Source organism: Leptidea sinapis, chromosome 23 (assembly GCF_905404315.1).
Source record: "Leptidea sinapis chromosome 23, ilLepSina1.1, whole genome shotgun sequence".
Taxonomy (NCBI): domain Eukaryota; kingdom Metazoa; phylum Arthropoda; class Insecta; order Lepidoptera; family Pieridae; genus Leptidea; species Leptidea sinapis.
Window position 1 is genome coordinate 9,245,412 of NC_066287.1, and position 16,607 is coordinate 9,262,018.

The 16,607-nt window shown below is 35.8% G+C and overlaps 1 protein-coding gene across 2 annotated transcripts in view; it reads left to right on the forward strand.

Moving 5' to 3' along the window:
* Positions 1–16,607, forward strand: part of LOC126971192 (filamin-C) — a 162,298-nt gene that overhangs the window by 28,202 nt on the left and 117,489 nt on the right. For both annotated transcript variants that reach the window (XM_050817355.1, XM_050817356.1), the window contains exon 2: positions 15,768–16,073. In XM_050817355.1, coding sequence (XP_050673312.1) covers positions 15,858–16,073 — 216 coding nt within the window. In that variant the 5' untranslated portion in view covers positions 15,768–15,857. The remainder of the gene's footprint in view (positions 1–15,767; positions 16,074–16,607) is intronic.

Sequence of the window (16,607 nt, forward strand, 5' to 3'; positions counted from 1 at the left end):
CCTAAATATTTGTATAAAATAAACTTAAACCAAACATAAGGAATCCTTTTTTAAGGAAGATTATTTTTTACCTCCAGAGAAAGTTAGAAAGATATAAAAATTCAAACTTATTAGTTATTCATTTTAAACTATTCTTTCAATTTGATTACTGAACGACGGGGGACACTTCAAAGAAAAAACCAAATTGTTGTTTTTATTTAAATAAAAATTTTTAAAAAATAAAATAAAATAAATAAATAAATTTAATTTTTCATAAATTTTTTTATTTATTTTTATTTATTTTTTATTTTTTTAATTTATTTCTGAGCATTTTCCTATTTTTCACCTTTTAAACCTTCCCTGGACTTCCACAAATAATTCAAGACCAAAATTAGCCAAATCGGTCCAGCCGTTCTCGAGTTTAAGCGAGACTAACGAACAGCAATTCGTTTTTATATATATAGATATACCTTAGATCATTTACACGTCTAGATAGACTATGACAGCTGTGAAAACGTCAAAAAATAGAGTTGAGGACTCACCTGAATTTAGAACGGGACGCATCAAAGGAAAATCGAAATTGTTAAAATTAAAATTGGCCAAATCGGTCCAGCCGGTCTCGAGTTTTAGCGAGACTAACAAACAACAATTCATTTTTTTATATATAGATTATTACAACGTGTAGATATATTTTATTGATTTGATGCCGATATTTCGATCCGATTGCATGGATCGTGGTCGTGGCGGAACTGCGGAGGCGGCGAGAAACTCTTGACACATTGACACATGACACTAATGGTACATCAATCTTTCCATGTCGCGTCTAATTCGTTTTGGTCTTTGATTCCCTAATTACTAAAAACCACACACTACTGACGACGCCCATACTTTCCGGTCTTTTAGTTGTATTCGTACTGCAGAGTAAGACCACGGGATCCCATGTCTAAAACCACCATCCCTATTAAAATAAACCGAATTATTGATTTTCGAAGTGCGTCGTGGCTAGTAGAATTCTTAATTAATGATATTTAACATCTTGTCTCAAATTGACGAGTAATAGCGATGCCGTTGAGAATATGCACTAATAAACGTAGAGCTGTTTTTTGTTCCGATATACTGCAAAAACTACTAAACCGTGCAGCGTGCTTCGTAGAGGGTTTATTTAGGGTATTTACCTATATTTTTTGACTACAAAACATGTATATATTCACATCATGTACAACTATTTTTGTATCGCGTTTTAATATTAGTCTGTTCCATCCATAATACCGCTGTAGGGTTTCAAGATACGATCACGATATATTTGGTAGGTCTGAGAATCGTTTGCAACTATTTTTATACCCCAAAAATTTTAATTATTGATTTTTTTTAATTACTTTATATGGCAATACAACGTTTGCTGGGTCAGCACTTGTGTAAGATATACAGCGTGGCGCTACAAACACTCGGGTACAACTAAATAGCCGTAATTATAAAAAAATGTTCAAAAATAAATACATAATTCACTTAAATAAAACAATTTTCGATAATATTATTTCGAAGAAACCTGTAAGAAATATAGTAGCCGCGTGCTAGCGACTACGTAAGGGTGATTGAAATTTTGTATCCAAAATATAAAATTTGTTGGTTTGAATATTTCAATGATTAAGAAATTTTCGTTTTTTTTTTTTAAGATTTAGGTTACATAGCTCTACCCGTGTGTTCATTTAGTAGTTCATTTATTTACCATTGTAGCGTCACGTTGTATTAGTTACTTATGCAACTGTTTGTATTATTAATTATAACACGGTTTTAAAACACGAAGGTGGGTAATAATACTATCACATGAGTGTTTTAATACCCAATTATCAACAGTTGCATACAAGACTTTATCTACACCCATAATATGAATGCTCTATAAAAGATTCTGAAACAGTTAGCTTACTGCTAACATTAAAGAAGCCAGTCCTAGTAACCAAAATACCATCCAAAAGAGTGTTGTTATGAAAACGGATGATATAATGTTGTACTGAATTTCATTACAACACTCATTTGGATGATGTAATGGTTATTAGGACATTGGGTGTTTTAATGTTGGCAATGAGCTGTTTCAGAATCTTTAATAGAGGATTTAAAGCATTGGTATTCTTTTAATTCATTCATTAATTCTATTAAAAACGTATCCCGAACTTTCTCTTCCAACATTGTTCAATGGACATGTTTATATGAAATCTAATTTTATTGTTTGCAATTTGCAATTCTCTCACACGTAATTATGTTTTGGTTAGTTAAAAGCTAGCATGGGTTTATTGTTGAGTCCCCGAGGCGGGATAGTATACCACGTAATGCATTTGCATGAATTTCAATTAACTGATGCGTGATTTAAATAGACTTTGCGAGTAATGCATTTGAGATATGAACATGTTTTGTTTCGGTTCTACTGTTATTAAGATGAAACTTTTATTACAAAGCCTCAAATCGCATGTCGCTTTGCAGCCGGCCGCGGAGCAGGAGTCAAATTGAATCCTTAATTTCAGGTAGGCACTACTTTCAAGTCATGTTGGCCGAGTTGTCTAAGGCACCTGATTTAAGCTCTGGTCCTGAACGAGTAGCGTGGGTTCGAACCTTTGTGATGTAAATTTTTTTTTGGTTTTTTATATCCCTGCAGATCATGCCTATATTTGATGTTATACTCACTGCAAATGCTCAGGCTATGACAAAGTCCTGATAATATAAGCAGACACCCAAAGTCATTATTGGAATCTGGATAAGCCGTCTCACATTCTAGCGCTCTACAAAGCGCTGGTCCGGCCACATATAGAGTATTGCTATCTTCTCTAGTCTGGCGTACCCTAGTATCAGCTCGAACCATTTGGCCTCGTGCAACGGACAGCAGTTCGAATCGTCGGGGACCCAGTGCTCTGTGAACGGCTAGATTATTTGCGTAGACACGTCGCTTCATTGTGTGTCTTCTATCGAACTTATTTATTTATACTATTAATTATGTACACTTACAACAAACCTGTGGAATGAGATTCCTTGTGCGCTGCTTCCGGGACGATGCGATAATACCTTCAAAAAAGCACATACACCTTCCTCAAAGGCTGGCAGCGCTCCTGGGATGCCTCTGGTGTTGCAAGAGCACATGACTAAACACTAGCTGACCCGTTTGCTCGTTTGTCCTCCTTTTCCATAAGAAAAAAGAAAGAAAGTTCCCAAGGTGATTTATCAAAGCTTTTGAGAAGTTTACTGTACATAAATATGGACACAAATTTACACAAATTATCTTGCCCCAAACTAGTCATAGCCTGTACTATGGTTGCAAGACAATGATATATTTAATACAATAAACATACTTAACCAAATATAAATACTTATAAATATCTATGATTCGAAAACAAACATCCACATTCATCATATAAATGTGTGCTCCTACCGAGATTCGAACCCCGGACCTGCAGGTCAGTAGGCAGAGTCACTAACCACTGGGCTATATGGGTCGTCTGTAATAATATAATATTAATAATATAATATTGGCACACTTTTTACACAAATTATCTTTCTCTAAGTTAAGCATATATAGCCTGTGTTATGGGTTACAAGACAATGATATATTTAATACAAAATACTTACTTAAACATACATAAATACATTTAAACATCCATGACTCGGAAACAAAAATCCATATTCAACATATAAATACTTGCACCTACCGGGATTCGAACCCGGGACCTCTAGCTTAGTAGGTAGGATCGCTAACCACTCGGCTATACAGGTCGTCAAATATGTAGTAATGTCTATCTAATGCCTGCAGCCTTCAGTTTTCTCCCACTACCAGTAGAACTAAATAACATCTCAGGTATTTATTACTGTCATAACAACTATTTCTGCCCCAAAATGGCAGTGCACGTGTACTCTTGTTTTCCGGTTTGTAGGGTGTGGGTGTCTATGTAATTGAATACACATGAGATATATTGCCTTAAGGTCTCAGGTCCATATTGCAAAAGATTTGCTCAGATGTCAACACGGTGACAACACTATTACCTATTACATAAACATTTTTTTATGTATGCATGTGTACTGATGTATATATGCATGTGTGTGGATTTATATATGCATGAGTGCGGGTGTATAATGCGTGTATTAACGCAAATTATTTTTTAATAATTTAACAGTATTTATACGTCAATTTTATCATAGACACACAAACACCACACATATAAAAGGTTCATTCATTTGATCACAAATACACACTGACACTCCTCGTTATGCCTCTCACACCTTACTTATCACTAACACACACAAACACCTTATTTCTTAATTTTTTATAAAAATAAGGCATGAGACGAGTCGGACGTTCCGTTGATGGTAATTGATACAGCTAGCCGATTATGATGCAGTGCCGCTCAGGATTCTTGAAAGACCTAAGATAATAAGTCCTCATAAGATATTAAGTCTCATTTGCCCAGTAAAATCACTAGCTACGGTGCCCTTCAGACCGAAACACAGTAATGCTTACACAATAATGCTTCACGGCAGAAATAGGCGCCATTGTGGTATCCATAATCTATCCGGCGCCCTGTGCAAAGGAGCCTCCCACTGGTACGCTTAGTACACATACTTTTTATTATTTAGAATATGCTTATGATTGTCTATAAATAAGTTTATCTTATATCTTTAAACGAGCAATTCTTGTATATATATATATAATCTGAAACGGCTCCAACGATTTTCATAAAATTAAGTATGCAGGGGATTTCGGGGGTGATAAATCGATCTAGCTAGGTTTCAATTTTAAAAAAATGGTTTTATCCATGATTGAATGAGAAACAGCTACAATAACATTAGAATACAAAGGTAAATTTCGCCACTATATACAAGACTATTATAGCCCAGATGGGACATTGGGTGATCCGGAAAGCAGAAGACCCCGGTTCGAATCCAGATGTCCTATTAGTTTTTTTTTGTTCAAGTTTTGTACATTCTTAAAAATCCGAGCAAGGCTCGGTCGTCCGGTTATTATTATTATTATACTTGACGACCTGTATAGCCGAGTGGTTAGCGATCCTACCTACTAAGCTGGAGGTCCCGGGTTCGGATCCCGGTAGGTGCAAGCATTTATATGATGAATATAGATGTTTGTTTCCGAGTCATGGATGTTTACATGTATTTATGTATGTTTATTTATATATATATATATATTAATAAGCTATGGAAGAGTTGAGTCTTCTAATACAAGCGCTATAGTGCTTAAAAGGAAGCTCCAATGGATTTTGATTTTATGTACATAGTTGGCAAAAAGTTGTATTTGTATTTCGTATTCATATCACTTTGTGATTCATTTGAAGATTTAAATATATAATTTATCTGGATTTTAGGGTTTTGGTTTGGCAGCTTAGCTTGATTGAGATCTGATAACTTTTTGACCGAGTTAGTCATACGGTCTCGTCTTGGAAACATTATACATGAAAATGTTTTCGGTGTGATGTGTTTTGTAGGAAATTCAATCAGTGTTAGTATAATAAATCTTAACCTGAATAGCAAGCCGAAGTATAAACAGATGTCATGAAGTGAAAACTTCAATAGCCGTGTTGGACACTTTTAGTAGGGGAAAATCTTATGGGTTCGCGTCACCGACATGCTCATGACTGGCGCAACTGACATGACGCGATTAATATTTTATTTATTGAAATTGAATGGATTTAATGGAGAAAAGTTATGTGTATATATACTGTGCATTGTTGAAATAGTTATTTTGTTTCATTATTATATTATTGTAAATAAGTTTAACAAATAAATTGAAATTAATAATATAATTGTTTTTAAACTTTATGAAAATCCTAATTACTAAAAGGTCTATATCTATATATTACAGTAAAAACTACACAGACTTAATAAATCTTAAAGTATCATTTTTGGAGATCGAGTTTTAAAAGTGTAACAAATCAACTATGTTAAATTTTCGGAAAACTTAATCAATTCTCGTAGCGCCGTAGAATCCCCCGAGAGGCTCACTTCCAGTTAAGTTGAGAATGTTATAACTTTATAGATATTCAATTATGCTTATGAATACTAAACCCTTGTACAGCTTACACCAAATCATGATTAATTAAAACCTTGTTTGTATTCGATTTACTTTATTAACAAACTAACACAAAAGAATATTATTTTTTTAACTATCTTGTTTTATTTTTGTATAAGAGGAGGGAAACGGGCAAAAGGCTCAAGTGGTGATGAGGCAACTGCCAATGGAAACCCAAATATTTAAATCAAATCAAATCAAAATCACTTTATTCATAGAAAGTCAAAAAATATTTTTCTTATTGTAGATTCAATAAGAAAAATATTCAATTCAAATGGCAATCAGTTTCTAACTGCTTCTTCTCATTAGCTCAACGCTACTTAGTAAAGCGTTGAGCTAATGAGAAGAAGCAGTTAGAAACTGATTGCCACTCTTTTATATCAAGATTATTTTTAAGAGAATGATCGCCCTAAGGCTATTAAATAATAAGTTTTATTGTTCAATAAATTAAAAAAGAAGCCCGCTGAGTTTCTTGAGCCTTGTCTGGGGCATACTTTTTCAAAAGGGTGGTAGTTTTTGATTTTCAATAAGTGATATCATATTCCATTTTGAATAGAAATTATTGAATTTGAATTTGAATAGAATTTCACGCCAAACTTCACATTCACATTCAATTCAACTCAAATATTCACATTTTGACGTATTGTCCGGTTGTGATGTACCGTATGGTTTTTTAATGTATGCTTAGGTGACAATTCACGAGACGCACTTACTACGTAGGTACGTACTTAGAATTGTTTGATAATCCTGTCTTCATTCACATTTAATTTTATCGGTTAAAGTGGCTTATCTTTCTTGTTACCAAATATAAAATCCTTACCTTTAAACGTCCATTCTTCTTCATCATCACTTCCAATTCGCCAAATGATAGTTTTTGTATACAAATAATTATTTTAATGTCAAAACAATATGTTTTTTTTATTTTTAATGAATAATTCATGTTTCTATAAATATGGAGGAGATCCCTAATAAATCATGCATTCCTTTATCACATTTAATTCTTTACATCGGGACCAATTCCAGACCCTTTCAAACGAAAAAACATTCCAGTCCATAGTCAGCGGAGATATAAGGAAATAAGTAACAAAAACTGCTCCTGCCGTATTGTATTATAATCATTATATACCGCCGAATTCCACCTTCACACGACACGCCACAAATTAGGGTATCATCCCCACCATCTGGATGTGAGGAGTTCCTCCACAGTGCGGTTTTCAAAGAGCTTTCGTCTACGTACTACAAAGCTTTGGAATGAGCTTCCTTGTGCGGCTTTTCCGGGACGCTACGACATGGGTACCAAAAAAGCGCGTACACCTTAAAGGCTAGCAACGCTCCTGTGATCCTTCTGGTGTTGCAAGAGAATACGAGCGGTGGTGATCACTTAACACCTGAACCCGTACACTCATTTGTCCTCCTTTAACATAAAAAAATATAAGTCCAATCGAAAGCGTCCTGATTATGAAGTCGAATTCAAAAAGAGGACCTCAGATTATTCTGCTAATTAAAGAATGATGTTATAATTTTTCATCACACTCTATATATGTTTAACGTAGCATAAATACTAAAATCCTAAACTATTCATAAATAACGTATTGGCACCTTCCTAAGTAATAGTATTTCCTTCAAGTTCACGATATCGATCGATCCCCATCCATCACGTCGCTGTGACAATACGTCATCAATCTGCTCAAAACTCTTAGCACTTGCTTCGTTGACACTGATGAGCTGTAAGCATCAACTCGCGTTAATACTTCCGAGGCCACGAGCACCGGAAACACCCACACTATACTCTAGCTACACGTAACCTATTAATTCATAGGTAGAAATCATGTAATCATTTACATATCACGTGGCTTGTACGTATGTTTTTTTTTTATGGAATAGGAGGACAAACGAGCTTACGGGTCAACTGTTGTGTAAGTGATCACCGCCGCCCAAAATTTCTTGCAACACCAGAGGAATCACAGGAGCTTTGCCGGCCTTTAAGGATATTGTACGCGCTTTTTTTGAAGGTACCCATGTCGTATCGTCCCGGAAACACCGCACAAGGAAGTTCATTCCACAGTTTTGTAGTACGTGGAAGGAAGCTCCTTGAAAAGCGCACTGTGGAGGACCGCCACACATCCAGATGGTGGGGATGATATCCAAACTTGTGGCGTTGTTTGTTAATATACAAATTTAATACCTGTACCAAAATTTATGATCGATCCCGCAGGATTTGAATTTTGAGCTCGGGCTTCTTGGGCTACATCCCAGCCCTCTTCCAATTAAGCGACCGTTCGCATGCCGCATGATTCGTAAATCTTCTTTTGTTTGTTCAACTCTCGGGTGACTCTATCTACAGGATCTAGTTTACAGTTTATATTGTGCTCAAGCCCAATTATTGCATATTAGGAAATTGAATTGGACTTGCTCCTTCAAATCTTAATCCAGTTTGAATGCTGTATCATCAAAAAATTTTGTACAAATTTAATTTGTATAATTAAGAGATCCGTAGGAGAACCAAAGTCACCGACATAGCCCAATGATTTCGAAATTGAAGTGGCAGTGGGCAGGGCACATAGTTCGAAGGACAGATGGCCAGTGGGGCAGAAAAGTTCTCGAATGGCGACCACGTACTGGAAGACGAAAGTGTTGGTAGGATGACAAGATGGACCGACGATCTGGTCAAGATCGCCGGAGTAGGTTGGATAAGGACCGATCGCCGTGGAGATCTTTAGGGGAGGCCTTTGTCCAGCAGTGGAGGTCTTCCGACTGATGATGATGAATCGCAGAAATGAGGGATATAACTTTAAAATATCAAATTGTTTACAGGACACATTACCACGTTAAATTAAGTCCATTCTATTATGAAAAGTTTGTATTAAATAAGTAGTTTCACGGAGATAAAAAGAACCTCATGCTTACGTGATACTTGAAGCTTTAAATTTCTGCAGCACTTGAAATGATCGCTCCGACCGACACAAGAGCCCTTTAGTTAAGTTTGTCCAGTGATTTATCACAGCTGTTGCACTGGCTTTTAGCTGTTACAAACTATGTTTTTGTTCCTAAAGACGATATTTAGAAAATGGAGTAATGTGTGAATTTTTTCATAATATATTTTTTTTATGTTCTTGAATTATATTGAAATAACTTTTTTAAAAGATTATTTCAGTACTAACAAATTTGAATATTTATTTATTTATTTATTTAAGGACATCCAGTTACAGTTACACTAAAAGTAATCTTAAAATAAGTAAATGTCTAAATAAAATTGTAAGTGCACTGAATATAGGTGCCACAACATGCAAATCAAGTAACAAAATATATCAAGTACATTAAGTTCCAAACTACATGAACTATTATTATCTACTACATTAAAAAATACTTACTATTAATATAGCTTAAGAATTATAACTAACTTAAATACTATTTAACAATATTCAAAAATTTCCGAACAGCAGTCTTAAATGCAATGGGTGACGTGTTAAATATGTCTACAGATACATCGAGAGAGTTATATGTTTGGCTTAGTCTAGATATAGGAGAGTGTATTTTCAGATTAGTACGAGCTAACGGTAAACGCAAAAGACCCAGGGGTTTATATGGTAATCGGTGAGGAACTCTAAAAGTGAAAGATTCAAGCAATATAGGGCAATCGACAAAACTTCGCAGTACTTTGAACAAGAATACCATATCTGATAATTGACGACGAACTGATAGGTTTTCCACTTTAAAATAATTCAGTCTTTCGACATATGATTTATGGAGTTTGTGTAGACCAACCGAATAAGACAGGTGTCTCAAAAATCTTTTTTGAATTCGCTCAATGCGTAATTGGTGAACCTTATAGACTGGTGACCACACAACACTGCAGTATTCTAAGGTACTCCTCACAAAGGCGTTATAAATAATAATCTTAGTGAGCGGGTTTTTAAAATACTTACAATTTCTTAATATGAAACCAAGAGTTCTAGAAGACTTAGCTACGATTTTGTCAATATGTGGGAGAAATGTCAGTTTATTATCGAAGACTACTCCTAAATCACGAATGCAATTTACCTCTTCCAATGCTGTTCCACAAAAGTGGTACCGGGATTCAATGATGTTATGTTTGCGTGTAAATTTTATATGGTGACATTTCGAGGTATTTAATAACATTCCATTCTCCGAACACCAACTCGACAAACTTGAAAGATCTTTCTGTAGCAGTTCAGTATCCTCAGAGGTTCTAATCACTCGGCAAAGCTTGAGGTCGTCAGCAAAGAGAAAAACTTTGCTATTACTGAACACAGATACTATGTCATTAATGAACACGTTAAATAGCCATGGGCCTATGTGGGAGCCTTGTGGAACACCTGAGATTGATGTGAATGTATTCGATTTATAGCCTTTCACTACCACGTATTGCTGTCTAGTCGATAAGTAAGAGGCAAACCAATTTAGGGCTGCTCCAAAGATACCATATTTTTCTAGTTTTTTAATTAGTAGTCCGTGGGGCACGGTGTCGAACGCCTTTGAGAAGTCTGTGTATACAGAATCTACTTGGTGGGATGAATCAACCGCGTCGACAAGATACTGAAGGTAGCTGACGAGGTTCGTATTGGAAGATCTTGCTTTAACAAAACCATGCTGTTCTAAACTGAGCGATTGTTTGAAATGTTTTTCTAAGTATGGACATATTAAAGCCTCGAAAATCTTAGCAAACACGGGTAAAATGGAGATGGGTCTATAATTCGATACCTCCACATGATTTCCATTCTTGTGTATTGGGACAACTTTAGCAGTTTTCCAAAGGGATGGGAAAATACCTGTTGCTAGGGATCTGTTAAATATGAGATAAAGTGGAAGACTTAGGACAGAACAGCAGCTTTTCACAAAATAAGATGGGATACCATCCGGCCCGGGGCCTTTGTAAGGGTCAAGTCTTTTTAAGTATAGAAACAATTTTGATCTAGATATATGCAGATTACCTAAATTGTTATTATGGTTATTACCAAAAGTTTCGTTACTCGTTGATAAATTATACCCGGTTGAAGAACTGTAAACTGAGGAAAAATGTGATGCAAAACGATTACAAATTTGAGTTCCATCTGAAGCAGTAACATCTTTGTATATCATTTTATGAGGGTAATGGTTAGACGTACCACGTTTCTTATTCAAGTAGGACCAGAAATATTTTGGGTTGCTACCGATACTCTCTTCAATATCTTGGATGTATTTGTTGTAGCAAGAGATGGTATATGTTTTGCATCTCTTGTTTAAAATGTTTAATTCTATTTCGTCCAGAGGGTTATGATATTTTCGGAAACGGTGTAGAACTTTTATCTTTTCTTTAGTCACTTTTATCAACGCCTTGGAAAACCAATGCGGAAGTTTTGTCTTTGGTACAAATTCATTTATTACTTTATTTAATATACAATAGAAGCGACCAACCATTTCATCTACATCTCCACTATCCGAAAATTCACTCAACCAATTTACTTTATCAAGTTGGTCGATAATTTTCTGATAATCTGCTTTTAGGAAATTATATCTAACTTCCCCAAAATTAGCCCTAAGTTCCTTATATTTATCATTTAAGTAAACTGATATATCCAGGGGAACATGGTATGGGTCAATTTTAACTAGTGGATTATGTGATGCATTTACTTTGATGTTAGGCATATTACTTAAAACAAGGTCTAAAATTTTCAGCTGGTTATTGGTTATATTATTATATTGAAAAAGATTATTAAGAGAAACAAAATCAATTAGGAGATGACCCAACGAGGAACCGTTATTAGTTATTGAATCAGTAGATCCAGGAAGAGGCCAACTAATAGAGCGCAAGTTGAAATCGCCAATGACGCAAACATTATGTATATTTTCGGAAACATGATTAAAATTATCTATGAATTGTTTCAATATATTTAATTTAACTGGAGACGGAATGTACACAGCACAAATATGAATTACGATGTTTTTAGAAAGTTCAACTTTGACCCAGAGATCTTCACATAAGCTCTCCTTGTCCTTTAATCTAGAAGAGCATAGTTTATTTGAGACTGCTATCAAAACTCCTCCACCATCTTTAGCTGAGTGGAAACCGGAACTCTCGCGATCGCGCCTATATAATTTATAACGATTGTCAAATAGTTCGTTGTCGTATACTCCACTGTTTAACCACGTCTCCGTTAGCACTAATATGTCATAATCTAAGCATGCAATATTACAAAGAATATCATGAGTCTTAGTCCGAAGACCTCTAACATTTTGGTAGAATATTTGTAATCGATCGAATTTTATAGCTTAAATCACCAAAAGAGCTTCTAAATGAGGCAACTACTGAATTTTATCTAGGCTACTCTCATCTTTTATATAGATATATTCAGAGGTCTCTGTTTTTCGAGCAAATACTCTACCCTGCTTAACCCATACAAATTTGTAACCCTTCTCCTTGGCCCTGCGACGCGCCTCCGCATGTAATTTTCTATTCACTGGTGATAGATGTTCTCCTACATAAATCGGCACTTTTTCTCCACCCATACCAATGTGACTTGTATTTAGCTTGTCATTTTTGTTGGTGTTTACTTTATTAAATTTAATCACGCTGGCCAACTGGGAGTCGCGAATTCGGGGAGTTGCCAACTTTACGATGATTGCACGAGGCCTACGATCTTGTTTGTTGAATTTAGCGACACGGGTAAAATGATGTACGTCACTTTCTTGGATCCCGCACGAGACAGCCTTCGAGAGCTGGATAACAGTTGTCAAAAGATTTTCACTTTTGTGCTCTGGAACACACTGAATTTCTAAATTGCAGGATCGATTGTTTTACTCCATGACTTCAAGTCGGGAGGACATTTCATGGATGGTACTCTGTAAAGACGTATTGTGGTTACGTAGATCCTTTAGTTCAACCGCCTGGTTGGCCAATTTCTGCTTCATGGTTTCATGTTCTGCATTCATGAATGTAATACCCTCCTCTATTGATGTTATATCGTTCCTCATACGTTTAAACTCCTCTTCCACCATACTCTTCAAAGACATATGTAGCTCTTTTATAAGGGTGTCCTTCATTAAAGCGAACTCCTCCTTGAATAAAAGCCTTATATCACCCTTATTAATAACAATGTCGTCATCACGGGTTGAAGGTGATGCCATCGAAAATTTTGTATGCTCCGGCGAGCTCCCACTCAGCTCAGTAGGTCTAACAGGCGTATTACTATTATCAATTTTAGGTTTTTTAACCACACATCCCGGGCATTTCCAGCTGTTTCTACGCTCCACTTCCATTAAATTGAACCGCTTTTCGGATACATTAGCGCATTCGATATCAAAGTTTAACTTGCAAACGCAACAGTTTAAGTATAGTCTGCTAGTAATCTTAGTCCGGCATCCAGCACAAATGCCAGGGCGTGATGAATCCATTTTGACGGTACATAAAATACTTACGCCACGCGGTATCTTTCCTAGGTACGGAGGTACGTAGCGAGCCAAGCGGCCCAGCCGCGTTCAACCGACCTTCTCGGCCAAAAGGTTGTAAGCGCCGCGGGATTGGTTGGCGCTTACGCGTACTAGTCACATGTTTAAAAATCCGAATAACAAGATTATTATTTGAGTAATATTACTAATTTAACACTGCTTCTATTTATTAATTTATATTTAGTTACAAACACTGAATAAAATAGAAACTGTGGGTATACTTTTCAGGTCAAACGATGCACTTTAAACCACTAAATTATTTTTTTACTTGAGGAGCTAAGTTAAAATGTTGTTACTTGTCGTCGTCGTTGATTACTATATTGTGTGCCTGTTTTGTGTTTTACTACTCAACTCATTTTCTTGATATGAACATACGCTATCAGGGATACAGAAAATGACAAATAATGCGAGTAGGATCTTTTGGCATCTTAGTTTGACATATTCTTAAGCATGACAACACTTATCTGCAAATCAAAAACGACCGTAAAAATTGCCACTTCAAAGGAGGGTGGCGTTGGTTCCGAATTTGGCCACGTGCCAAAAGACACTTGTCACACTGAAAAAAGAAAAATTAAATGTAAAAAATGGTAAATTTTTAAAGAATTCGACACCCTAGAAATAAAAAAAATAAATTTTTCCACAAATTTAATGCGAGAAATCCTTCCACTACTTAAGGCAAAGTTAAAAAGGTAAGGTTAAGGCAGACAGTCGACAGATACATACACTACCATAAGATTAAACAAAGAAGATATCCGATATAAGGTCATCACATTAAACAAACCACTTTAAACAAACACCTTTTCACAAGCTGCGTAAGCGCAGAAGATGTCTGGTTTACGATGAAATAGTCTTTCACGTAACCCTGGAATGTATAGAAGTGACTGACCAAGGAGCAACATTGTTCACAGAATTCAGCATCAATAATAAAGAGTTGTTCCAAGAAGTCTGCAAATATTCCAGGAAGGGTCTGAACTTCTGGAAGGACCTGAGCCGAATTAATCGGCCAACACTATACGCAGACATTATCATCAGGATAGTTAGAAATTCGACTCACACACTATTTAAGAAGAAATCGAATAGTTATATTTTGAGATCTTTTAAATACATATGTTTTTCTAATTTTAAAGTTCACCTCTCTTTCACTGAAACCGTACAAATAATCATACCAATCCTGGCAAAAACAAACAAATATGAAACTGCAAATAGTGTGTTTTGGATATCGTGTTAACATTTCATATTTAAATTTACACGCATAAACTATTCAAATGCTTATTTATAACATTGTTAATTGGACATACCGTATGTGTAACATAAACTGGTGGGTTAGGTAATATGAATGAAAGAATGAATTCAATAATAATTCTTGTGCTTCTCTGGGGCATAAAAGGAATAGGAAAATCCCTTGGGGTGTCGTACAAGGCGACTTAGTGCATTTACCAGTGGGAGGCTTCATACTGTACAGCGGCGCCTTTTTCTGCCGTGGAGCAATAATGTCTAAGCATTATTGTTCTGAGAGGTGCTGTAGCTAGTGAATTACTGGGCGAATTAACATAATTACTGTGGCTCAAGGTAACGAGTGCAATTGTAGTGTTGCTCAGAATTTTTGGTGTTTTTCAAGAACCCTGTGCGGCATTGCATTGTAATGGGCAGGGTATATCAATTACCATCAGCTGAACATCCTGCTCGTCTCGTCCCTTATTGTCATAAAAAATCATGAAAATCACTTTAGTGTTTTGGCGCAAATAGCTGCATATCGAACAACTGCTTACGGGTACGATCTGATTGTTGTACTTCCAAAATTGTAGAATAAACCTACAGTTAGATCTGTTAAATGCGAGAAGTGTAGCTTCTTCCCTTAAGTCTTTGTGAATGTCTTCAATGTCAGAAATAAATTTTAACCCTTAGGGTCATAGCATTAAGTCTATGTGTGTATCAATTCACTGTCAATTTAATTATCAACTGACTTCGAAAAGACTCTCAATCTATGTGTGTTTTCACCGTCATCGTTAAGAAAATATTTATTTTCTACAGTTTAGTTTTCTTTATTAATTTTTTTAAGGACATCGATTTTTATGGGAACATACTTGATCCTTTTAACAGGGAATCACGCGCCACACAGTTTTTTTTTATTTCTGTTACTTTTATTCATTTATTCACTTTTATTCATTTAATTTAGTATTTTTGGATTGTTATTAATATTGTTAATAGAAGGTGTGTGTTTTTGTTGCTAATAAAGTGTTTTCTATTATATTCTAATACATCTATGTTTCTTTCTTTTCAGATAACTATGAAACGTCATTCTACAAATCATTTCGCAACTATGGTATGTAAGGATCGGAATTTCTTGCGCTTGTAAGATTATAGACCGGAAATGGAGGGTGTAAAGGTTACGCATCAGGGCTTGAAGGCCCACACACCGGAAGGGTCTGCAGGACGGATAACTCAAGCTGGTCTTGCTGCCAGAAGTCCAGAGGGAACAGCAGCTAAGGCGATGGCCATCAAGGGCCACGAAGATCTATGGGTGGAAATCCAGGCGACAACTTTTAGAAATTGGGTCAATGAAACGTTGAAACCAGTGGATATAAAGGTACTTTTATATTTATAACATTTGCACATCTGTCTGTTTATTCTCATGTTAAACTTGGCTAGACTCATTTTAACACTTCATGGCTATTCACTGGCAAGAAATGACTGGCTGACTAGAATGAGCAAGGTAGGTTCTTTAAGTAAATTAATTAGAAATGAATGGATGGATGTAAATAAATTCAGTCGAAATGTGAAACTTCCTGTTCTGCACTTTTTTTATCGAAGAGAGGAGAAACGATCGTTCGGATCACCTGGTGTTAAGTGATCACCGCCACCCACATTCTTTTGCTACACCATAGGAATCACAGGAGCATTGCCATAACTTTAGAAAAGTGTATGCGCTTTTTTGAAGGCACCCATGTCATATCGTCCTGGAAACACCGCACAAGGAAGCTATGAAAGAATTATAGAATAAAATTGGCTATTGAAAGGTTCAAGAGAGTACTTAGAGTGGGGCTTGTGGGCGTCCGGAAGTACTTTCTTCAGCACACTTAAACTTGAACTATAACATAGATCTCCTGCAGGAATATTCATA